At 32.3% G+C, this 27638-nt stretch overlaps 1 protein-coding gene across 3 annotated transcripts in view; it reads left to right on the forward strand.

Annotated features, from left to right (window-relative positions):
* The window catches only part of LOC130898410 (unconventional myosin-XVIIIa), a 166759-nt gene that overhangs the window by 98209 nt on the left and 40912 nt on the right, over nt 1-27638 (forward strand). For all 3 annotated transcript variants that reach the window (XM_057807686.1, XM_057807687.1, XM_057807688.1), the window contains 6 exons: nt 824-1097; nt 2723-3045; nt 3592-3859; nt 3937-4105; nt 4162-4341; nt 5565-5774. In XM_057807686.1, the coding sequence (XP_057663669.1) occupies nt 824-1097; nt 2723-3045; nt 3592-3859; nt 3937-4105; nt 4162-4341; nt 5565-5774 (1424 nt within the window). The remainder of the gene's footprint in view (nt 1-823; nt 1098-2722; nt 3046-3591; nt 3860-3936; nt 4106-4161; nt 4342-5564; nt 5775-27638) is intronic.

Raw genomic sequence — 27638 nt, forward strand, 5'->3', positions numbered from 1 at the left:
TCAAGGTCCGGTAAAATAACAGAATCAATTTTCTAATTGTCACATTATATCAAATTAATAATAACATAAGAACAGAATGATACATGAAACTAAACTTGGTCCTCAAGATATTTGAACTTCAATTCTTGTCATCCTATGTCACAAAAAAGATTAGTGATAACAAGTTTGGCTTATAGATCTATCCAGATCTTGAACTTAGATGTTTAGCTATTCAAAAAGCAAAAATTGCATTTAGAGAAAATAATTATCCGGAAAGTTTCTGTGGCTTGTGGAAATACTGCCTCATTTACACGTCACAGTCGTTTTATATGTTTCGCAAAAAATGAATATTTAAAAAGTTATCGTCAATATAATGAGAAATTGACGTTTTTTCTCACTTTATCTGTCATCACTTGGTTCCTACATGACGTAGAAAGATTTTAAGCAGCTCATTTTAACGTTAAAGTTTGAGCTTCAAAATGAGATGTGGTAGACCTTTTAAATATTATTTCTTAAAAAGTAACAGAAGTTTGAATGTACAAATTTTCATGAAAAAAAGCAGCGTAATTCGTTTATAAGTGTTTTAAGGGTATATAAATTTTCATATAAGTTTTCAACCCTTAGTTGTAAAACAAACTACGCGAGGCTAAAGTGCGCGCCCGCGATTACTTTACAGTAACTTAATTGAAGTTAATTATTTCATTGTTTTATCGTACATTGATACAAAAGAGTCTTAATAGATAGATTAAAACTAGGATATATTCAAAAAATCATGAATATACTTTTGTAATTAACAGTATACATAACAGAACATTATTGCTAAGTATTTGAAAATGTTTTATAGCTGGAAACAATAATCGATACCAATTTGCTAACCCCCAAAGTGCCCAAAGAGCTGCTAACCTATTAGGTACAAATGTAGAAGAATTATCAAGGGTAATGTTCGGCTTAGCATCGGGTGGAATGTGTACACCTAACGCCCCTAGAGCTCCATTTCGAACACCTTCTCCTACCGATAAAGGTTTAGATAGAGAAGCTGTTGGTCTAGAAGCCGTCGAGGGTGTCATCATTGGACTCTACGCGGAAGTTTTTAATTGTGTGGCTTCGCTAATTAATAGGTGAGTTAAATTTTAAAACTAAATGTTTACCAAAAAATCATCAATTTCTTTGAACCTTTTTTCAAAAATTTTTGAATGATGAACAAGGAACAAATAAATTATTAAACACTATTTTTATTATTTTCATAATATGGAAATGAGATTCATATTCATTATTACAATTTATTATATATTATTTTTTAAACAATAAGCACATAAACTAAATTAATAGATCAGAAATTTTCAAATATAAAGTTATAAACAAAAATGTAGTCTGTATTAATGTCTACCACAAAGGTTTTTTTTTTAATTTTCATCTAGACTCCCACTATTTATTTATTACTTCACATTCAACGCCTACCAGATTCTAAAAGGAGTTGTTCCTAATCTACTAAGATACTAATTCAACTGCACAATAATAAAAAAATAAAAAAGAACTATCAGTAAAAAACTGAAAAAAAAAAGATAAAAATTAAAAAGCTACCAGTAGAAAAAGAAAAAGAACAATAAAAAATATAAAAAAGAAGAACAAGTAAAAAAAAGAAGAGAACAATAAAAAATAAAAAAGAACTACCTGTAAAAAAAGAAGAACAATAATAAAGAACTACTAGCGAAAAAATGAAAAAAACAATGAAAAACAAAAAGGAATTACAAGTAAAAAAAGAGGAGAACAATAAAGAAGAATCAGAAGTGAAAAAAGGAAAAGAATTACAAGTTAAAAAAAGAACATTTAAAATAAAAACGAACTACCATTATAGAAAGGAAAAGAAGAATGGAGAAAAACAAAAAAAGAATTACATGTAAAAAAATGGAAGAGAACAATAAAAAATAAAAAAAGAAGAGAACAATAGAAAAGAATTACAAGTAAAAAAATAGAAGAAAACAATAAAAAATAAAAAAAAAGAGAACGATAGAAAAGAACTACCATTAAAGAAAGGAAAAGAAGAATAAAAAATAAACAAGAACTTCAAGTAAAAAAAGGAGATGAACAATAAAAAATAAAAAAGAATTACAAGTAAGAAAAGAAGAGAACCATAAAAAAGAACTAGCTCTAAAAAAGGAAAAGTACATTAAAAAAAGGAATTACAAGTGAAAAAAGAAGAGAACCATAAAAAATGAAAAAGACCTAACTGTAAAAAAAGAAAAGAACCATAAGAAAGAACCAGAACTGAAACTATCTATAGAAAAAGAAAAGAAAAATAAAAAATGAAAAAGAACTACCAGACAAAAAGGAAGAGAAGAATAAAATATAATATAGAAATTTAAGTAAAAAAAGGAGAAGAATAGTAAAAGTTGAAAAAAACCTACCGGTAAAAAAGGAAAAGAACAACAATTTTGTAATCATGTATGTCATTAAGTTCTATAAAAGATGGCTTCTATTTGGTTCATCCCATTAATGTTTTAAAAGTGGTGCAATGAAAAAACTTGATTATCATGCAGTGCAATCTGGGAAGGTGTACCATCAAAACAAAATCACGAACGATACTTAAGAGTCAGAACGTTGCGATTGAATCATCAAAATAATTTTAAACTATTTGCTCATTATTTTAAACCAATCTTTTTTCATCATAATGCTTGAATCTATGGTATCATGAATGGATTTCCTAAAATAAGATTTGAAAATAATAAACCCTCTTTAATTTTAGATCAATATCAGCATCAACATATACAGTGTCTTCCATTCTTCTAGTGGATACGCCAGGTTTTCAAAATCCGGCCACATGCGGACGTCAAGTTGGAGCTTCCTTTGAAGATCTTTGTCACAATTATCTCCAAGAAAGAATCCAATTATTGTTCCACCATACCAATTTAGTTGCCCCGAAAGATAGATACCTACAAGAAAATATCGAATTCACTTTTGATGAAAATGAAAACGAAAATTTTATCAATCCCACACCGTTGGTTAACTTATTGGACAAGACAGCTCAAAATAGTATGATCCGAACTTCTCAGACTGATTTACATGAAGGTTAGTATATTTGAATATGATTTTTATACGACTCAATCAATAGAAATGTTAACGTTTTATATCAACTATAATGTAATGTTTTTCTTATTTATATTATTTCTATTCGTGGGGTCAATCGATAAACACTGTCTATTACGTTCTCAATTTTTATACTATTACACTACACTTAACTAATTTTATAATTCACTTATCACTATCACTTAACTAATTCAAATAATATATTTAAATTACTTTGCTAATTCGTTCTGTTCGCTACGACTATTTATTAAAACTGAACTTAACTGTGCTACATAAACTCCTTATATATACAAAATTAATTCTCAAAATATCTAGAAAAATAAAGAAACAAAATAAATAAATATATAGACCATCTTAGAAATTATTTAAAAGAAACAATGTAAATAAACCACTGGCTATAAAAAACTTGTATAAAATTAAACGAATTTCGGGTATTTCATCAAAGGCGAATTTCTTAATTCCACTATATCCAAGTAGAACCGGCTTCAGGGCGGAGATGAGTTCGTAACAATAGTTTTTTTGTTTTAGGGGATAGACGAGGTCTTTTGTGGTTGCTAGACGAAGAAGCAATTTATCCTGGCTCTTCAGATGAATCATTTTTAGAACGATTGTTCACTCATTATAGCGAGAGAGACCATCAGTTATTACTCAGGAAAGCACCGGGAAATTATCAATTTATTATCCAACATTTACAAGGTACAAATCCGGTTCTTTATTATGCTAAAGGATGGGTGAAGTATAGTAGAGAAAATCCAATATCGAGAGCGGCTGTAACACTATTACAGGAAAGTTGCAAGTAAGTTGTCACATTAACCTCCATTTATAAATGAATAATGTATTTATGTGTAACTTTTAAATCATCATTTGTTTCAGGGAGGATCTAAGTGCACTATTTGTTACTGTTCGAGGACTAGGTGCATCAAGTTTCAGCGGTTCAATTGTAGGCATAGATGGCTCTCAATCATTACGTAGAGCCTCCAGTATTAGAAGAACGTTCACAGGTGGCGCGGCCGGAATTAAAAGGAAAAGTGTTTGCCTACAAGTAAGTTACATACCAGCTAAATAATTTCCTTTTATATAAATATCTTTTTTTTGTAGACTAAATTTACTATTGATGGTTTAATAGAAACTCTAAGAAGAACAAAACTTAGATTTGTCCAGTGTATTTTACCTCAACATAATGCTGGGTTATGCGAATCTAATGCTTCTTTATTGGCTGTGAAAACTACGGGACAACAAGAAGACGCTCTAATAAATGTTCCACTTCTTCGATCGCAAGTAAGTTTAAAATTAATAAGTTGCGTTGAAATTTAATCTTCACATTTATTTTGTCAAAAATTATTACTACTACTAAACTGAATTATATTAGGAATCAATCAAATATTTATAAAGAAAGAAACGTTTAATTGTATGTCAGAGCCGTAATAATCAGCTCATTAGAGGAGCTTCCCCTATCTCTTATTTTTGTAGTGCTCAAAAGTTCACCATCACAATCTGAAAATGTGTCGCCAAAGAGGAAACAATAAGTATCTTTATATCCATCATCATCAAATGAAACCTGAAATGAGACCTAAAAACAGACACAAGTCATAAAGTTGTTCTAGCCAATAACCAAGAGACTGGTAATCAAAGACGTAGTTCTGGAAGAAAAAGGTGACCATCCAAGAGAGATGACCGACTCTTTGTCAACATATCGCTGAGAAATCGGGCCCTTACTGATTTTCCAAGTTCAACAAGAGCTCCGAGGAACGCGAGGAGTAACTGTGAGTGGCTGGACAGTCAGAAGAAGACTTAAGGCAACTAACCTTGTGACAAAAAGACCGACTACTGGTTAAATGGACTGACGAACAACGGAACTCCGTTCTTTTCTCAAACGAAATGTATGGTAGCGACAGAAGAGTCTACAGAAGGCAAAGAGAAAGATTCGTGTAGTATTGCATAAAAAAAGTAGCTTTTAGAGGAAGTTTCTGGATGGTTTGGATGGGCATTTCAGTGGAAGCAAAAACCGCGTTGGTTGGAAAGTGGCCGTGATGCGGGTGGATTAAAGGCGATATTTTACACAATCACGTTGTTCCTTATACTAGTTTCAACATCTCAATGCAGGACAATGCTCATCCACATGATCCAAATTCTGTAATGCAGTATTTAAAGAATGTCAAAATAGCAGCTATGAATAGGCCAGCGCGTAGTCCTATCGAGCATTTATGAGATGAACTTCGGAGAAAAGTTCGGGCTAGAAATCATGCACCAACCACGAAATTGGACATCAAAACGACGCTCAATGAAGAATGGAGTAGCATCGAAAAATATCATATAAAAAAACTTATTCGATTCATGAAAAAGCGATTGGAAGCTAGGGGTGAAAGAAAGAATGGAAGGTACAAAGTTTTTGATAGAGATTCTTGACCGCGAACTTGACATTTGAGTGGATTTTTTTGCACATGAGTTTAGTTGGAACCATAGTAAATTACATTGGTATTTAGTGTGTATATTTGTTACAGATTCGTGGAGGTCAAATATTAGATTCGGTGAGACTGTACAAACAAGGATTCCCCACATTTCTACCATTAGCCGAATTTAGAAGAAAGTTCCATCTTTTAACGGCAGATTGCAAAGCTTCCGCACCCGTATTAGACGAAAGGAAGGCCGTTGAAGATATGCTACTTGCACTCGATTTGGAACTGTCTAGTTACAGAATTGGTCTCAGTCAGGTAAGTGATTCATTATGCTGATGCTTTATTTGAAATTTATCTTGTACAGACAGTTGTTCATTTATCCATTTTTATTACTGATTACCTATTTTGAAACCTAGTCTTTGATCTAGATTTAATGATCTCACAACTTTATACCATTGCATTCTTGTTTTCTCATATCTCGAAACTTGAAAAAACACTTTATCAGGTGTTCTTGTAATTAGAAGGTACAGTACAATACCTATAAAACGTTTTTTTAAATTTTTTTTCCGTAGCTTTTATAGCAATTATAACGTAAAACCTTGACAAAGCAACTGTAACACTTAGAGTAAGTCCCTTTAGAAACGGATTCACCCAGCAAAAGATATCGATGTAATCGATTTTTTTCAAACTGCTGGATATTATTTTATATTCAATTTGAAGAAATTTGGTGACTCTAATTTTTCCGGAAAACATTTTTCGAGCCCTGTGGCGCATGTGGAAAAGTCTACGTAGAGAATACGCTATTTAAGCATTTCAAGTGGGACACTCATTTCAAACGGCCGTCATTATCTCCCAAATTGATCTTTCGAGACCAATGTGAGACCAATTAAATGTGCATTATTCACTTTACTTTCAGCTGGTGTTCTCAGAATTAACATTGAATTAAACATTTTCCGGGAAATCCTGAAAAACTAAAAAATGATTTTTTTGCAAAAACCCCACTTTTAATTTTCGAGATTTTTGGATATGTTTTTCAGGAACCCCTGACCTACCTTTTTGCCAAACGGCAGTTAACTAAAGTGCCCTGTTTGAAAAATACGTCGCCGCAATGAAAATTTTGGTTTCGATTTATCCAAGCCTCACATACGTTATGTATTTCACCCCCATCGCTTATAATGTAGGATTTATCGTAAATCTAGCAACTCCATAGTATTCTACGTGAAAAAATACATGGAAAACATATATCACTCTACTACTTCTTTCTTTCTATCAATTCTTTGCAAAATACATGATCCAAAAATATAAATTATTACAAGTTTTGGAAACAATGCTGGATTTTTCCTGGAATTTGTATAGTTCTAAAAAACGCCATATTTCTATATATTTAAAGAAATTTATGAATAAAATTAATCTCACTGAGCCACGCCACTGCTTATCGAAGACTGTCTAGCAGAAATATTTCGATGAAATTGTGTACACACGCCTTCCGATAGCTAGAAATGCATTTATGTTTACGATTCGATGTTTTCATTGTTAAACAGTGGAGATGATAGGTCCACGTGGACTGACGGCAATTGATATTGGAAAAACTATAAATAAGTATCAACTATAAATAAGTATCTTCTAACGATTTTTATTTGTCGGATAAACTAAATGCCACTAAAAATTTTTCTAAATAAAGTGACATATGTTTTCCATGTATTTTTTATGTTAGTTTCACGATAAAACCTACATTATAAGCGCCTTGAAATACATAACGTATGTGAGGCTTGGATAGGTCAAAACCGACATTTTCATTGCGGGGCCGTATTTTCCGAACGGGGCATTCTGCTAAACTGCCATTTCTCAAAAAGGTAGGTCAGGGGCTCCTGAAAAGCATATCCAAAATTCGCGCAAATTAAGGGTGGAGATTTTGAGAAAATTTTCGTAAAAATTTTTGATTCAATATTAAATCTGAAAACACCAGCTGAAAGTACAGTAAATAACGCACATTTAAAAAAAAATTTGTCCCGATAGGTCAATTTGGGTCAAAATGGCGGCCGTTTGAAATGAGTGTCCCACTTGAAATGTTTAAATAGCGTATTCTCAACGTAGACTTTTCCACATGCGCCACAGGGCTCGAAAAATGCTTTTCGGAAAAATTAAAGTGGCCAAATTTCTTCAAATTGAATATAGAATAATATCCCAAAGTTTGAAAAAAATCGAATACATCGATATCTTTTGCTGGGTGAATCCGTTTAGAATGGGCCGTAAACAAATACTGGACATGGTAAATGACGTATACAAAGCCCGTGAAAAAAAAGGGCTTACAAAACAAGCCAAATTTAAGCGAGACCTTAAATATTATTATAAAAATTAATATAAAAAAATGTTGTACGAAATCAAACTGGTCCTGAAGATATTCAAACTTCAGTTCATAATAAGTCATAATCACATACAGTGATGTATGTGTTTAATTCAGGGTGTTATATACACTGAGGCCCAAAGGATCTTTTGTGTTCTCTTTTCTTGCACTGGGAATCCTCAGAATACATAGTTGATCTAATCCCAACTTTTTTAAGAAACTCCAGATGTTGGAATGACTCTCGTTGCAATCATTTTCTTTTTCAAACACTCTCAAATATAATCTTTGAGAGTTCTGTAGTTTTACACTTCAAGATGATCTACTCTATATACTAGAATCTGCTATACGACAAAATTGCAAACCCTGGTGTCGTCGTTAAAATCAACCGCCCCAATAAACTCAGCAAACACCCAAAGAAAGAAAGCTGGCACTGCAGTTCAGGATTTGGTCTTGTCTGTACATAAAATACCCTTACCGCAAATTCGCTTGTTGGGAGGGAATATGTCCTGGCGAGGTCACGTGGCCGAGACAGCTTCATAAAAATTTGGAGACCTCTTTAAGACCAACAAGTCATATACTCAGTAACAGCTTCTTATCATCTACAATGTCCAAATTCGTCCATCTTTGGAATATTGCTCATATATTTGGAGGTCGGCGACCGAGCATACCTTGAAGATGCTCGACTCAATACAAAAGAGAGCAATTCGACTTATAAGCGATCCAAAGTTGACCAGAAACTTGGACAGCTCAGAACATAGAAGAAAAGTGGGCGGCCTGACTCTGTTTTACCGATACTACCACGGCACTGAGTTGTCTAACATAATCCCACCAAAAGCAGTTTTTGCATGATCTACTCGACAGGCAGACGTGGCCCATGAACACCGAACTCGCTTGCAGACGCCCAGAACTTCAATTTATTTCCTTTCGTTTGAGAAGTGCAAGCCTGTGGAATTAGCTATCAAGGCACGTCTTTCCCGAACACTAAAACCTATAGAAGTTCAATATCAATATTCATAGGCATTTCCATTCGGCAGTCACCACTCGAAAAAGAGTTGCTTTTTTTATAAAAAATATATTTCTAGCAAAAATAGTGTTTGTATAGAAAATCATACATTCTATATGGAAATAGCAATTAAATTGAATTAGAAAGGCTACAAGGAAAATGTAATCCAATTAATCGATCGATTTAAAAGTGTCTAAAGCGAAACGAATCGACAAGATTCTATACAATAAACCCATGAATATTTATGTCTCCAATTCCAATAGAAACGTTAATTAATGATCATTTGTAATAAAATGAAAGCTGGATTAGGTGAAATTGATGAAATGGTGAAGTAATATTTAATTGATGAAACGTTAATTATTTCTAATAACAAAACTATTTATAATGGAATACCAATTAAGTGACTGTGACCTTCATGTAAACAGCTTGTGGATATTTCAAAATGATTGTAATTGTTTTATTTAATTTATATTTATACACATGACTTTTTATTTAATAAACTTTCTACCGTTTGGTATGTGATTGTAAAAAAAATATTTATTTCCTTCCTGGTTTATAATACTATTAATTAAATAATAAATGGTTTTTTTGCGTCGTTGAACGAGCTAAACTCAGGTTCTAATTGAAAATAGTAAAAAAAAAATAGAGTATAGATGAAAAATTTCGCAAAACGAATAATATTCACACCTATAGTTTGTTCATTTGTCCAACTTTCAATATATCATTTTTTTAGGCAATAAAACTTTTTTTAAAGTAATTAATTATTCTTGAAGGTGTTTTTATAATTAAAAATACGTTATTCATCTTATTAAGTATACAATTGTGAATAAGGCCGGTGTCCCATGCATCCGATGAGTTGTATAAGTTTGTGACAACCAACCGTGTGCCGTCGTATTTGCAAATACATAATACAGGAACACTTTCATCCAAGATATTTTTGTTTTTTCGACTGTTTCCCCGAACAACTTCTTCAATAAAACAATAATCCTTGAAGCGGTTGAGTGTTCTAAATTCCCATTCGAAATGACTTTCCTGGGATCCTGGATCAGCTGTGGAACGTTAACCGCGGATCAAGGAAGTCAATTCGAAAAATTATTGTTTTAATGTGAAAGTTGTTCGAGGAAATTGTCGTAGGATGAAAAATATCGTGAATGAAAGTGTATTTCTTAATGCGATGGTACATGGAATGGTCGCCACAACTCTTTCCAACATTGGACGGATTTTAACCTAACTTTTTAATATATTTTGTGTTTTTTTTTTGGTTAATTCGAAATAAATTAAAATAATGTAATGTTCTTATTAATTTTAACAGTTTTACGTAACTTATTTAGACACTAATTCTTCTTCTCATGCCGTCTTCATATTGAAGGTTGGCTACCACATTTTTAAATGCCTCTCTGTCCCTCGCAACATGGGACAATTCTCCGACGCTGAGATTTGTCCATTCTCTTATGTTACGGAGCCAGGATTACTTCTTGTAGCAGTTGGTAATAGTCGTTGCGTAAGATGTGTCCTATGTAAAATGTTTTTCTTATCTTAATAATTATCAACAGCTTTCCTTTGCGACCGATGCGTCTTAGTACTTCGTCGTTGGTGATTCTGTTAGTCCAGGGTATCTGCAGGATGCGTCTATAGAGCCACATCTCAGGTTTTTTGAACATTTGAACTTTCCAGGTCCAAACTACCACACATAACATTCCATGAATCCTATTCTGACTTGAAGGTTTAGATTTCTGTTTGCAAACATTGAGGAGTACTTGATAAATGCCTTTCGAGCCATTTAAATTCTGATCTTGATTTCTTCGTTTGGATCCATTTCAGCGTTCATGACTGAACTCATTTTTTCAATATTTATAGCGAGTCCTATATTTTCACATTCTCGGTTGATTCTCTCTAATAGAATTTGAAGATCTTTCTCGCTCTCAGCGAATATCATCGTCGAATCTTAAGTTGTTGATTAATGTTTCTCCGAGGTTTACCCCTTCATGTCTCTCCTCCAGCACTTTCTGAAATACAAACTGATAATATAGATTAAATAGTTGTGGAGAAAGGACGCAGCCTTGGCGAACTCCTTTTTGAATTTCGATTTCGGCTGCCTTCATGTCCTCGACACACACTACTGCCGTTTCATTGTAATATATATTTTTGATAAATCGTATATCGCTTAGATCTAAGTTAATAGTTGTTAAATTCTCTATAAGTTTATCGTGTTGGACTTTATCAAAGGTCTTCTGGAAAATACACGAATTATTCAGTAACATTTACACGATTAACTATTCACTGATAGTCAACATCTAATTTATTTAAATACATCGTTTAGTTTACCTTTCACTATTCCGATGTGTTCACTATGACATCAAATTGTTTACTAACTTCTACGGCTACATTCTAGAATCTTCGAATTCTGGAAATCTCTAGTTTGCTTTAAAAAAATAAAAAACCGCTTTCTAAAAATATAAAAACAGGTCACAAATATCTTCTATCCAATTTTTTTTACTCACAATTCAATTGTTTGTGTCTCAATCAAATAAATTGTTTTTCTTTTGTTACTGAATATAACTAACCTCTGGATTTTTCTATTACTCACAAGTGTCACACTTCCTTTTATTTTGACCGTCAATTATATTTTTAACTAGCGATAAATGTCAGTGTCTAAACTTAACCTCAATTCTTAGTAATTGTCAGTGCTAATTAAATGAATACTTCTCAAAACTAGTTTCATATATGTACATCTTATTTAAAATTAATCATTTCAATTGTTATATAAACATTATCATCACAATGTCTCTCTTGGTTTTCTCCGCATGGTTTCAAATTAGCTCTGTGAGTACCAAAGTTTGTGGTTTGGGTTCCTTTTGCTTCTACGACTCACTCTCTCTTATATGACGCGGACAACTTTGTGCAAATCAACTAGTATCTAAATTCTTGAACATTTTCAAATTGTTCTTGCGAATAAATGATATTAATTTTATATCTATTCTAATGAATAATTTTTTTAACAGAATCAATATATGAAATACAAATTCTTTTAATTATATGAGGATTTCTTTTCTATCCTCAATTGTTAAAATTCTAAATTTTTATTAATAAAAAACAAACAATTGTCAGAACAAATTATTTACAGATTATGTATAGAAATAAAATTATAAATTTGTGACCAAATTGTTTAGATAATTGATAAAATTTATCATTGATGGAATCCCCTTTTTTAAAAATTTACTTTTTTGTATTTGACTCTGTTTTTGAGAAGCTTATAAATTTTATAATTCAATTTATTTCATGGTTTCTCAACGCGCTTTAATATTTTTATCTTATTTATGAATGTCAATCTATTTTTCAATTATTCAGATATCTGTCCTATATTTTTGTGATGTCATATAGATTTTCCGTCTTCTATTTTTGATGTTTTATTTAAATATTTTTTGATATAATATTTATTTTAGTTTCGAACGTTGTTTTTCTATTACTTTTCAAATAATTGGATAATGCCGTAAGGGTAATTGTAAATATAATGGGGTGAATTAACAAAAATGTTCTTTCGTTGATCAACTAAAAATATAATTTTGTTTTTAAACGTATTCGTCATTAAATATTTTTGTTGTTGTCTCATCATCATAATAGCCATGGGGCTTCAAGATCTTAAGTGCTGTAATATTACACACTTTTTTTAAAAGAAAGAATAGTTTTCAATCAACTATATATTTTGCATGTTGCTCAATGACCTTTTGCCATCATTCTTTCAGCTTCATGATTCCGCGCTCATAAAATTTCTGGTCCTTATAAGCAAAATACTGAACCAAGTGCGATTGAAGGTCATCGTCATTTGTGAAAGTTTGACCATTCAAAGAATTCTGCAAACTTTGAATTAAATGATAATTAGATGGTGCCAGAGCAGGGCTGTATGGGCGATGCGGCATCGCTTCCCAGGCAAGCTCCAATAGTTTCCCACTAGTTGCCAAAAATTTGAGAGGCCTTGCATCATCATGGTGAAACACTAAACACTGGCTTTTTTCTTTGATTACTTTATCAATTTTCATTAATTGTTAACAGTAATAATTAGAATTGATCGTTTGGTTCCTTAGAAGAAGCTTAAAGAAACACGACACCTTTGTAATCCCACCAAACTGACAGCATGAGCTTTTTTTGTTGTTTTCCAGCTTTCGATGTGGTTTGTGCTGGTTCATCGTGTTTGCTCCATGATCGTTTTCAGGACCCATTTATCATCACCAGTGATGATCCGGTTCCATTCCGTTTGAGGTGCATACCGCAAATGTTGATTCTTTGTGTTAAATGAATTTCTTTCAATTCGTGAGGTACCCAAATATCAAGCTTCTTAACTAGCCCAATTTTCCAATTATTGTGAGCGATACATGTAGCTTCTTCGCAACCTCTCGAACAATTATATGACGATCTTCTCAATTATGAGTTTGATTTGGTCATCATCAACTTCAGTAGGCCGACCAGAACGCTGCTCACCTTTGGAGGTAACATTTCCAGAACAGAATTTTTATACTAATTATGACACGTGCGCTCAGTTAAGCAATCAGCACCATAAACTACATATTTCTTATTTTTATATTATACAAGTATCATATGCTATTCATTTATTATAAACAAATATATTTTTGTTTCTCTTAGAACAGTTAGTAGCTATGCAGTTATCCATTCATAAACAATGAATCCAACAATTACATTTAATTTGATTTTCGCTGAAGTATATTTTTGAATCGTCGCCTATTACATCGTGATAAACTAAGTTGCTCGTAAACATCCTGTAGCTCATCTCGTTTCTCTTACAGCACACATTGCGTAACAGTACTTCACTATTCGGTAATAAACTTTGATTTATACATCAGGAAATTAGTTTTTTTTTTAACTTCATAAAAAGAGAGAAATAATTGTTCAAACATCTGTATAGGTAGACACATTTTTAAATTGATAAACGTTTACGTGAATTATAATAGATTTCTTTATTCCACAAAACATATGTTCAAATGATTACCAGTAACATGTTGCCCACTATTACTTACAAGTTATTAATTTTATTTTATAATTATATGCTATTAACAGTTCATTTAATTAAATAATCACTTAATCACGATAAATCAGTAATAGATACATAGCAATTAGGTGAGGGTAATATTGGAATTGTAAAGTAATTTCATTAGTAAACAACGTTTCTCAAACTAAAAGTATTAATTCACCATATCTAAATGCGTTAATAATATACCACAGTGTCTAGGAGCCTTGCAAACCGGGGATTCGAAAGGAATTTTCAGTAATTTTGAGTGAGTCAACCAGGCATAGTAGGTTGGTGTTGGTAACGCTCAAAAAACTTGCCTATGCCTGGTTCCTCCAAAACCGGAACAGACATACACAAGTTCTCAAAGAAAAGGCCAGATTTTTCTACGGTAAAATATTGGGGAAAGATGATTTTCAAGCCAGTGAAGGATGGATTCTAAAATTTCCAAAAACGTTTTGGAATTCGTCTGCTAAGTATGACGGGCGAAAAAGTCTCTTGTGATGCCGCAGCGGCCGACCTATATAAATACAAGTTTAAGCAGATCGTCACAAAACTAGGCCTAACTCCAGACCAAATCTATAATTCAGATAAGAGCGATTTATTTTGCCTAAAAAAACGTTTGTCCATCGTGCTGAAACAAATGCTCTGGACCGAAAACTGGCGAAAGACAGGATAACGTTTATGCCGTCTTCGAATGCAAGTGGCACACATAAATTGAATCTACTGGTGATTGGAAAGGCGAAAAACCCACGCCATTAAAAAATGTTAATCCACCTGTTGATTATAAAAACCAAAGCTATGGAATATTCGTGCCATCAGTAAAAAAATTTCTACTTATTTTGGATAACTGCTCTGGCCACCCAAAAAAATCCCAATTGAAATGTTCAGGCATACAAGTGATGTTTTGCCCCCCTAAAGTAACTCTTCTTTTGCGACCAATAGATTAGCGTATCATCCAAGCAGTAAAAATGCAATACAAAAAGCTTTGCTGTACAAAGTTTTGTCAAAGGAAGATTATTCTTTAAAAAAAAAAACGAACTTGAAAGTTGTGGCTTTTTCACTTGCGAACGTTTGGGAAAATCTACCCGAAAAAGACCTTGTTTGTTCATGGAGCAACTTATATCCGGATATGACACTGTTAGAGCGATAAAAAAGAAAATAATAAAAAAAAATTATGCTCAAGATGTAGAAGAGGAAGTTGCTGCTAAAGAACCTGAAAAAAATGTTAATGGTGAACTGATAGAACTAAGAAAAACGATCGCCTAAAAACTTGTTGATGAAAGTAAAAGTGTAACTTCAGATGATGTGGCTAGCCGGCGAGGAAGAAGAAAACGGCCAGTTTATGTCAGACGGCGAAATAATCAAAGATGTGTTGAATAGGAGAGAAGAAGAAGATGGTGATAATCGTCATGAAGCGTATGCTATTCATTTAGTTAGTCATGACGCTGCAATGGATGCCTTTGCTTCAAGAAAATGTGTTAAAAGTGTCGTTTCAAGCCAAGAAGCAAAAGAAAATTGACAGTTTCTTTACTCCAATTTACTACTCCACCATAACAGAATTTTTAAAACGAGACAATTAAACTCTTTTTGTCTGTAATATGTACTTTTTACTTAAAACTTAAAAATAAAACTCGACTTATCTTGTACTTTTTGTATATTTTTACTATGATTTTCCAGTCATCCGGCGTTTTCACTCATCCGGTACAACCCTAATCTGATATCTGCTGGATTAACGAGAGTCTTCTGTAGCCAAATTAAAATTAACTGTACTATTATTAATTACGTAAAAAAATATCTTAAGTAATGGTGAAAATCGAACATGGACAAATTTAGTGGACGAACAGACATTATTTCATACTTTATAACGGAGACACCATATGGAACTAAATTTAATTCATTTCTGTATTGGCTTTTCGTTGAATCTATTAGATAGCCACCTGTATTAACGAAGCCAACATAAAAAAGCTTTTCGCACAAACCAATCGCGGTGAAAGCTTGATATGAGTTTAGTACGGAGCAACAGACAATACATACCTACATTGCAAGTTAACGAGTGGTTTCTTCTTTTTTTTTTACACAAACAGGTCTACGAGGACACTCTTACCGACGCTGTCGGTGCAGTGCAATGATCGCGATACCGGTTGGATGAAAGTTTTAACAAAAAAAAAAACGAATAAAAAATGATTCGTTCTTCAATTAGTAGCATTTAATCATTTTATTTACTAATATTAGTTTCATAACGGTCATAAAAAATTGAACTGGTGTTAGTGGAAATTGACCGATTCCGGTTTTTTGTACAACCTAGAAAGTAGTACCAAACTTCCATTCCAAACACACCCTTCGATTTCTCGACGATTGTATAACTGCAATTGTTGACATATGCAAATTGCACCGAGTGTCTTTGGGCCGTATTGTAAATTAAAAATGTCACCTGTTCACGAAATTCTAAATTAGGTAACATAGATTACCATTCTATGATCATAGAGTTGATATTAAAGATAGAGAGACCGAGGTATGGGAGCTTACTCAAGTGTGCCCAAACTGCTTATAGAAAGAGAAAGAATATCGGTATACCACTCTCTATCTTTCTCTACTTTATAATGATTGGATCGCCTTGGAAGTTTCGAGTGTTGAGTACAACAATAGAGTAGAATAATAAGTTTTAATTTTAATCGAAAGTAGAGAGAAACAGGAAGCGGTAAATCGATTCTCTTTCTTTTTCTTCCAATAGTACTATTCCAATTACATGTAACTCTCTTTACCTTTAAAATTAAACCTAAGGCTATACATCAACAATGTAATAAGTAAGGTTAGGTTGGGCTAAGTAATAAGTTAAAAAATTGACCCCAAAAACTAATTAACATTTTGATAACCTCGAAGTTGAGTCGTCAAAAATTATTTCTATGATAACACGTTATTTTGACGATTGTACGCTTGATTATATTCCATATTTTCTGTTAAATGGAGATCGAATCGTTGACACCAGATTATATATTATATTTATATTTCATTAAATTGCCGTTCAACTAGTAAATCTTCTTGAAAGAAAAACAAAACTAGGACGAGAAGACCCCTCTATTAAAAATCCGTATAATACACCTGTACGTTTTAAAGAGAGCATCTCGAGAGTACTCAAGCTGTAAAGTACTTGAGAGACACTCCCTGTTTTCTAAACGACCGGTCTCCGTCGTGGTAATACAAGTTTTAACTGTTATTTTACATACAGATTGTCCCCGAATAAAACTGATTTGAAATTAACACAAAATAGTTTATCGATGTTATCAGAATAAGAATATTTGTAGTCCGCTCAATATAGTCATTTAAAATAACAAAAATTTTCCGGCTAAATATTGGTGGAGAGCTGGGGCTTACCATTACAAATAAAGTTTTAGAAATCCCCATCGATCCTATGTGTGCTAGAAAAGTTATTCGGGGTCAAATTTTGAAGTTTTTTATATTTTTCTCCAAAATGGTGAGTTTTATCAAGCTCAAACAGTGAAGTACTTGAGAGACACTCCCTGTTTTCTAAACGACCGGTCTCCGTCGTGGTAATACAAGTTTTAACTGTTATTTTACAAAACACGATGCTATTAGAACAAGAATATTTCTAATCCGGATACAGATATTTAAAAAAGCCAAAATTTTCCGCCAAATATTGGTGGAGAGCTGTGGTATACCATTACAAATAAAGTTTTAAAAATCCTTATCGATTCTATATGTGCTACAAAAGTTATTCGGGATCAATAGTAAAAATTTGAGGTTTTTTGGATTTTGCTCGAAAACGGTGAGTTTTATAAAAAAAAAACCTCAAACAAAAGTTGTAGATCTTAAAGTTCTCTACAAAAATAATCTTCATGACAATTTCAGGATAATTTGAGAGAGCAATGCCCGTTAAGCTCTAGATTATTACCTTAGTAATTATTAATATTGATTATTGGGTTAACTATTGTTTTGATTTCATCACTTGTTTCTATCAATTGAAAACTTTTCTCCATCGCAGAAATTACAGTTTTATCTTGTGGACGGTCAATTTTACTACCAGTATTAAGTTATAAGAAAGGTTTGTAACAACTGTGAAGGTATTTTGCATCAGCAACGACTAAATCATACTCAAAATTATACGTCAAGAACAGCCTTTAAAACATCATCAGAACCATCTTTAGCTAATTTCAATAGGGATTCTTCGAATTTTAGTGCAGTCATGTTACAAATTTTTTTCCCAAGATGCTATGCTTTCTTTTTCTCAGTTCATTGGCTTCATTATCAAAAAATAAACATATTATTTGATTCACAAGTTCTAATACGAGGTGGACTTTGACTTATTTTTGATGTACTAGACCGTTTTTCCTCACGTTGTCTTTTTACTGCAACGATTGAAGTTTTCCAGGTGTATGATTCTCTGCAATCTATGTTTATTGTAATTGATTCTTTAGATCTTAAATACTAAGTAAACTCATCACCTCTCGCGACACCAGCCTCGATTAAATTTGGCATTCCACGATCAACGATTCATATATTTGAGTTGAACAACTCGAAAAGGTCTCTTTAGTGGGTGCGCTACAACTCGGTGACGATTTTTAATCCCTTAAATAAGAATGATCCAAATCAGGAAGGGGATATTTCAGGTAAACGAAAAGGTAGTCCGAGAGAATACAACTTGTGATGGATTCATTAAGAATATTATCTAGAATTAAATAGGTACCTGATCCACTTTGCAAAGTTGGAAAATCCAAAAATTGAAACCTAGAATTTTGAAATCTTTTAAATGACATTGTAACATTAGGTAGGTATTCAACAATATACAATATAGAAATGAATTTTCAGAATTTGTGAAAGCCGTAATTTGTAAAATTCCATATAACGTAATAATTCACACTCGTAATTGGATTCTACCCCCAATATTTCCACAACCCTTTGCCAAATTTAAATAGTAAATCCGCTCTTCATTCTCCAAATAGCTAACGTGGTCTGGGTGTTGAAAATGCATTATTAGTAGATTTTATACTAATTCTTCAGGGAAAAAAATTGCTTTTAATAAATTATTTTAAATTCAAAAAACTGTTATTACAAAAAAGTAGCAGTAGCAGAATTCTTTGATGCTGCTCAGTAGACGGATGTAAAGCAAAGTGCCTTACCGATGGAGGTAAGTTAGATATTCCATCACGAGTTGTCTAATCTTCATGACAACCACGATCACGAGCTAGAATTTTATGGCGGGTATTAAAATCTCCAGCTTTATTTAAGTTAACCGTCTTAAACATCTGTTAATTTTAAGAATACAATCATAAACTGCAACCAACCAGATAAGGGCAAATCATGGGCAGTTATTCTAAGACTGTATTTATATATATATTATTTAGTGTCTACTGATATTCCGGCATTTTTCTCTATATTTCTGATGTTATCTGATGAAATTTCACATAAATCCAACAACACATAAATTCGTTTTATTGCTTATATGTTAATGAACATTATTTTTTACGTGAAAAAACCGAGATAAAGTTACGTAAATATTGTCCTGTATGAAAAAATGGCGGAGACAAATGCGTATTTCGCAGAAGATTATTCTTTGAAAAAATTAGAAACTACCTGGAAGTCACTCTTGTCTCAAACCGATCTCGTAAAATTTTTGTCTTGTGAACAAAGTTTTTTTCTTGAAATATCTTTAATTTATACAAGAGAAATTTCTTTAGATTGTTGAATCATAAATCGGATCAGACGTAATGAATAATACGTGATATTTAAGAGAAAGGTCTTCAATTCTTTTGGGCCATCCATTACATATAAAGAAGAGAAAGGTTGTATACCAACAACATCTAATAATATAACGTTTATAAATAATAAAAGTGATAGAAAAAAAACATTACGGTTCTTTTATTACAATCGACAGCGAGTTTTTAAACGATTAACGAATATAAAATTGATGAGTTTCTTATCTAATTGACGACCTATATTAATTTGATGATACCTTATAATGAATTTGGTGTTTGGCTATTTATTCATGAGATTTAGTACAAATAAACTACTACCACTACCACTACTACTAGGAGTTTTAGGATGATAATAGATCTAACAGGTCTATCAAACTAATTATCTTCGTCTAATTACTATTTACTTAAGTAGAAGAAGAGAAGCGGAAAAAGTTTACGACGATCCAAACAAAAAAGAGGCGCCGAAAATAGTCGCCGGGCATTGTTTATTGATGGCAATCATGTCACTTATTCAGAATTTATCAATCTAGTTTCTATATATGAATCAAACGAGTTAAATAATTCACAAATTCACGCAAAAAGTGTAGATAAATAAAGTGGTTTCAATAATCCGACTACTGTACTCGTTGGATGTCAAGACTATTAAGAAAACATTGTGCGTGTATATGCTTTCTTAAATACTAATCCTATAGTATACAAAAGCTATAATTAATTACAGTACAACATCGTAAATTGGGAATCGCTGGGAAAGGATTGGTTCCGGATTTAAGATTTTTCCGTATTTAGATCATACGAACGTTTGAAAGCTTTTATGGGGGCGCTATATATCGCGCTAACGAGAAATCATATCCCATTATATAATAATATAAACAGAGCGATAGGTATGCATAAAATATAATAAAATCGTATTTAATACTGCACAAAAAGACATAAAATAATAATAAGATCGAATATTTTATAATACATACTTCAAGTGTCTAAGGGACATATGGAATCGATTAACTTACGACGATGGTTCCCGTCAGAAGACGGTCAGTTTACAATAAATCTTAACGAATACAATACAATAAAAGTTAAGGTAGATTTATGATTCTTTACAGTCACATTAATATAAGACAAAAATTAGATAATCCGAGCAGAAAAAAGGGGCACGTTATATAACTTAATATATGGTTAACAGATCCTAATAGTTCCCATCAGGAGTGGTGAAATAATTAGCGGGGATTATGTTTATTTCGTTTTAAAAAGAATTTAGGACTAGTTTAAATTTGTGAGATCTTGCGGAGTAGGGCAAAGTCTCAGTACGAGCTTTCGACTTAATATGAACTTCGAGATATATTCAACTGCTGAAATTTCGACTTACAAAGGCGCGATTTAAGTACTAACTAACAAGACAATCACAATAGATTAGAAACATTAATTTAGGATTTTATTGCTATTACATATTTCGAGGAATTCGAAGTGAGAATTTTTTTTTCGATTTACCGAGGATTTCGACTTAACGAGGCTCGAGTTATGAGATTCCACTATACATGATGATGAATCGACAAAAAACATATCATTAGCGATTAGAATTGTATATTCAGGTATTTGTCTTATTCTATTTTTTCAAGTCAAGAATTTCATTACATTATTCGATTAATAATAATGATAATAATAAATTCAGTAAAGATCGTTGGAACAATTTTAAAGAATTTATTTGTGAAGAAGGAGAAGGATATACATATTTCAAATGAAGATTATTAGAATTTTCATCAAAACAACGAATCTGTGGAGATCCTACAACGATGCTTAATTACCACTCTTGGTCTTCTTCTCTTTCTATTGTCCTGTGGTATTTATTTCATATATTTTTTTCTATATTGCCTCCCCTATCCTCTGCACGTGCCAGTATCAAATCAACCGCTTTTTCTCTACTAAGTTGGGTTTTTGTAACTGTTGATGATATTCATACTGAACACACTGTTTACACTACAACTACACCAACAGTTATCGTCTTCAGAGACTGAAGTTTAACTTTAGACGGTTTTATCGTTAATAAAAATGATAGCGATTATTTTTTTAGAATAGTCATGGGATGTATTCACAGATCATCTTAAAAAGGTACAATAATAACAGGAGAGTTATACGCATCAGTGAGTGATAAGGTAGAGGGAGAAACTGCAAAAAAGTGACAGCATCTGAAGAAACAAAAAGTACTTTTCGCATCTTCTCACACTTCAGTGATCACCACGACTAAAATTTACGAATTGTACTTCGAATTGGTTGACCAACCATCGCATTAACCAGATCTGGCCTCCAGCGACTTTTTCCTCTTTACTAACTTCAAAGTTCCTCTTGCACCTATTTACAAAAAGCATATAGTTATGTAAATGCCTAGTTTCTTTGTTAGATTGAAAAATTTTCAGACAAACCTCGTAATAGTTTTGATTATTTATCGAGAATCAAATGTTAATTCAAGGATTAATTGAATCCATCGAAAAATTGATAAACGATTATTGCACTACAGAAAATAGCCTTTCAAATACTTGATATTTTATTATGATTTTTATCTTTAAATAAATAGCTTTCGGTTGCATCTGAAATTCTGATTGCCTCATGTTGACCATTAATCATTTCGTATGAACTGCTTCTAAATTAATAAAAATAATATGTATTACGATCATAATATAAAACGAAATTCCTATATTATTGGCGATAATCTTTACAAGTAGATAAATCGCAGGTGATATAAAAAAGTGCGAGAACACAAAAAACATTAAATATGGGCAAATTTCACTTCCGCGCAGCGATGAACTCTTTAGTATATTTCAGTGAGGAAATTGAACTCCTGAAGACGTTGACCGCTCATTTGTAAAAGTGTCCATTTACAAACAATGATAGGCTAGAACATTGAATGATATATTGGATGCAATAAAGTGTACGCGTTTTCACAAATATCTTCAATTTTTTTATAAATGCGATTAGAATGATTGAACGGCTCGATCGCTAACTTTCCAGGGCATCTCATTATATCGGAAAGTCAGTTTAAAGATTAAAGTCGATTCGTCGATCTTTTTGACCTAGAAAGATCAATTAAAATATAGTTCTTCAATTAAGTTAAATAAAATTTATTTTGTAGCTACTACATTAAATTTTTTAATTGGAAAATTTCAATTGTACTTCAGAACGTCAGAATCTAAGAGAAAGTCTCTGTGCCAAGAATGAACATTGATAGTTCTGATTTTTAGAACTGAGTTACTGAAATATTGTATTGATGTTCATCAGAGACCTTTGTGGCCATCAAAACATTATTAAAAGTAGAAATAATTAGATTATTTTGATTAAAAAAAAAAACAAATTGGAAAAATATCAATCATTTACTGTTGTTGCTGCTTTGAGCGAGGCAGAACATCTGAAAAAACTAACGATTTTTTTACGATTATATTTTCGTTTGGTTGCTTTCGATTCCTTTACAAGATTTGAAAAAATGTTAATTGATTTAGAAGAATTAAGAATGATTTTTATTTTCTTAAAATAAAATGAATCGGAATCGATTTTTGGAAAACTGGGGACTCAAAAATCTCCACTAGATGACGTTATTCCCGATAGATATTTTGTCAATTTCTTTTTGCTAGCGAGAATAAGAAAAGAGTAGCAGTTTTTGTATGTATGTAAGCGATTATGGTATCATGTAAACTTTCACCCAAAGGATCTATTGTGTCCCGTTTTTTGCTGTGGCACAGTGTCTACATTCAGTTCAGAACATGGGATGGCTCTGGCTACCAGATATTTTCGTCTTCTATTTCATACGCTCCCAGATTCAATGCTCTGAAGTTCCGTAATCTGGCAAACTAAGAAAATGTGGATAGATGTTTCATCCTCTACGCAACAGAATCTGCACGTTGCATCCTCTGCTAAACCTAGTATCTTCAGGTGTCCATTGAAATGGCAAAGCTCAACATATCTTCCTTGGTTATAGTTACTCCCATGGAGTATCTCCGTCTGTCTTCACTCCTGTAAATTATTTCAGTAATTGCTTTTACACCTATCTATCTTAATTTCCAGTATTTTTTCTATTATTCAGTAGTTGATTCTACATAAGGGTTCAGCTCCTATGATAGGTTTGTCTGCCACTACTTTATAGTCAGCTATTTCGTTTTTCTCCATCCAGTGTGACTCGGAATCTATTGGAGGGTAACTTTATTCTTCTTACCTAGCTCATTTAATTTGTAGGCGTTCCCAAATCATCTTGGATTGAATGACATTGGAGCTTAGAGCTCTAAGGGCTGCTTGGGTATCGGACAAGATGATAATCTCCCACTAAAAACATTGTTTACACTACCACTACACCAACACTCACGATCAAAACCAAACCAAGTTATCGTCTTTATAGACTGAGTTTACCTTCAGAATGAATATCACCAACGGTTCCATAAATTCTTAATGATAATTTACTTAATGATAATCTCCTGTTTGCTATTATTCCTTTTTCAAGCTGAACAAGATATATTTTTCAATTGCATATATTTCTGCTTGGAAAGACTTTCAGAGTATTTGTTTCTGAACCTGTACGCTCCTATTCCAGTTGTATATACTATTTTGGGGCCAGTATGCCATTTGATGGACTTTCTGTTTATTTCTAGTATGAGGTTTTGATTCCATTTGCGTCTAGAACTTAGAAGCTTATGTAACAGTGTAAAATATCAACATTTTTCCGATTTCCAATTTTCATATTTTATTTAGAATTCAAACGTGGAGACGATCCTCTGAATCAGCTTTCTTTGATATGCGTCGCGTTCTTCTATCCATAGATTAGGAATTGATGACCTGCTACGAGATTCATTAGTTTTTTCTATGACCTGTGACAAATTAGGGCAATTGTATACGGTGGGTCATAAATTTTTTAAATCTTTGTAATCGGTGTAGCGTAGGAAACACGCGGAGAAAAGTGTTTGTTCGATCTAAGTGTGAATGTGAATAAAAACAAAAATTGGGGAGCTGAGGAAGCGAAGAGACCGAGGTGCAAGTAAACGAGTCCATGCGGTACAATTCCCATTTGTCTACGCGAAAGCGTTTAAATTTTTTGGTGATACTCCTGACAACTTGCATCAATTTACAACTGCATCCCTTTAAGATACAGTTAGTGAGATAATTCAAAGAAAATGATATAGATTCAAGACAAATTTTGGTTCATACAATGCATTTTGGAGTCGAGAAAATGTGAAGGTTCTACGATATCATTGGCACGTACTTTTTTCTAAATGTTTTCGTAACTAATCTCGAGTAAACGAGAGTGTTACAAGAATAGAACACGGATGAAACATCCAACGAGAGTTCAGCAAATTGTTTTCGCTCAAAGGATATATTCCATGGTAACTCCGCAGTCCAAACCTATCTTCAGCTAATTTCTTTTCATGCGTCTTTCTCAAAAGTTAATGAACAAAGAACCACACCCCAATTAAAAGAGAATATTCATTAAAATACGGGCCTAAATATCTAAATGTTCTCGAAAATCTGAGTACAAGGTTTCTAGAATACAAGCTGCGAGATGGCGAGTACTTGGATGACATAATTTATTTTAAGTTCATTATTTTGAATAAACATTCGTTTTTTGTATTTATGGTCTTGGTATGTATGTAATTGATGGACTTAACGTGTTGTTTCTATGTTTACAATACCTGGTTGCAAACAAGCAAATAATAAATTCACGCCGCTGATGAAACTAAAAAGTGATAATAACTCATTTTGAGGCGTTTCATATTCCAAAACAACAACCAAACGTTTAAAAAATACCGAACGATTGATGTAACTGTTTCAAATTACAATAAAGCATATAAAAATAGATTGTTTCGTATTGGATCGAGGCTAGTTGAAAATTACTGTCTTGGGAAACAAAAATATCCCGATACCCCCGAGGAAACATTACAAACATGTTATATCATTGGAATTGCATAGCTACTTTCTTGATAATTCCATAAAGAAAATAAAACACAAGATTATACGTTAACGTCAGGTTCGTCTTCGGTCTTGTTAATGAAAGGTTGATTTTTTTTTAAATTCCATTAACATTCCATGATAAATTAATAACATCTTACGCATTAATGTATGATCTATCATTTTGAACATCAGTACGTTTAACAATTAATAAACAATTCCAATATAAATTAGTAATTCAGACCAATCACTGATAGTAGTAGAGTTGTGAGGGCAGGGGCGTGATTTAATGGTTTTACTATAAATTCTTCCGGTTATATGATTCTGGCAGAAGTAATGAAACAAGTCTTCATTTGTCGAAGTCTCTGTATTGAATTCTCCTATATATTTATGTCAAACTTAATATAGATGACCATCACGTTTTCCTAGTTTCAGTTATTGATTGATAACAGCAACAATTCTGTTATGATAACGAAATAGAGCTGACATAACATTACTACATAAATCAAAGTAAGTATGTAACAGTTAATAACTACATATTTAACTATCATCGTCTAATATGTTTTCAACTGTCGGTCCATTCCTGATAAAAATATCCTTAAACGTACCTTGTATTCAATGGTTCCGTTGAAATATACGGTAATTGATTGGAACGAGTTCGAAACAAATGCACAAGTGATCAACCTGCAACCAGTCCACTATAGATTAAACCGCAGATATTCAAAAACCAGTCACGCATCAAGAACGATTGATGGCTATGGGTGAATCCGAGACACAGTTATAGAAACAGAGGCGGGTATAATTATCTAATATTGGGCGTTTTTTTTTCAACAATAAGTAAAAGATGAACTCATATAATACATAAAACAAATATATTATCAAAAATATAGGGTTTTCAAGAAAAAAATATCACAATTCCTGACGGATATACAGCGTGCTTCTGAATAGCACTCCAATCTCTCGAGAAATGATTCTATAGATAAATTTAAGGAAAAAAATTGAATAAAACTCAGATCTGTAACTGTAATAGTTTGTACTGACGTAAAATACAAAAAATTCAACACCAAAATACATTTTTTTACGTTTAGAGTAAAATAACTTCGTTAAATGCCTAATAAATGTATTAAACTTTCAAATAAAACTTACAGAAAATTTAATTCTGAAGAGAATGATGTTCACAACCTTAATAAAAAGTAAATGCAAGTTAAAAATATCTTTATTCTACTGAATGAAAATTAAAACAAAAATGATATAGGCAAGTGTTACGTTCTGGATAATATTATTTGTTTCCATTCAATATGGCTTCCTATTATTGGTGAATCAGGAATTCGGGCGAAATCTATCGCTCACTATAACTCGGTAACGAAGTGTTTTTGGAAGTTTTGTTATACCAATTTTTTTTCCTTTTATTTACCTATAGAATCATTTCCCGAGAGATTGGAGTGCTGTTTCGAAACACCCTGTATATTCTAGATGTATTTCGTTATGTACATTATATTACCGTGAAAGATATAATAAAAAATACGACAGAATTAAAAATTACACCGATATACCTCTAAACGAATTTCTCAAAGCTATAGAACTAACACTTAAAATAACATACCTACTTCAAAGTTGAAAATGGAACAAAAAACATATAAAAAGATCTAAGAAGTAAAAAGTCGAGGTAAATGTTCAATTTATTACCAAAATTTTTGGTCCAGCTTGGGGTTACTTTTCATCATAATCATGGTTTGGAAGCGCTGTCTTTTTAGCTGGATCTTCAATTCAGGAAAAAGGTAAAAGTCGTTGGATGCTAAATCAGGACTGCATAGCGTTGTCGTGGATTAACATTATTCCAGAAGTCAGTATTTCTTTACGTTTGTTTTGAATAGTTTTCTGCAAACGTCTTAAAGCTTCACAATAAAAAGGCGCATTGATAGTGATTCCGAGTTGGTTAAATTCCACAAGTAAAACGCATTAAGTATTTGATAAACTTTTATCTTTTAATAAAAAAACATATAGAGATAAAAAATATACAGAAAAACACAGTAGCAATTAACATATAGAAGCAAGTTTCCTGTTTAATGTTAAAAATTAGTTAAAATATTTTCTGATAGGGCAGACATCTCAATATTTGGAAAATAGACTAAAAGATCATACGATAAAAAAATAAAACTGTAATAACGAACCACGAACCACG

The sequence above is a fragment of the Diorhabda carinulata genome, chromosome 10 (genome assembly GCF_026250575.1).
Source record: "Diorhabda carinulata isolate Delta chromosome 10, icDioCari1.1, whole genome shotgun sequence".
Classification (NCBI taxonomy): domain Eukaryota; kingdom Metazoa; phylum Arthropoda; class Insecta; order Coleoptera; family Chrysomelidae; genus Diorhabda; species Diorhabda carinulata.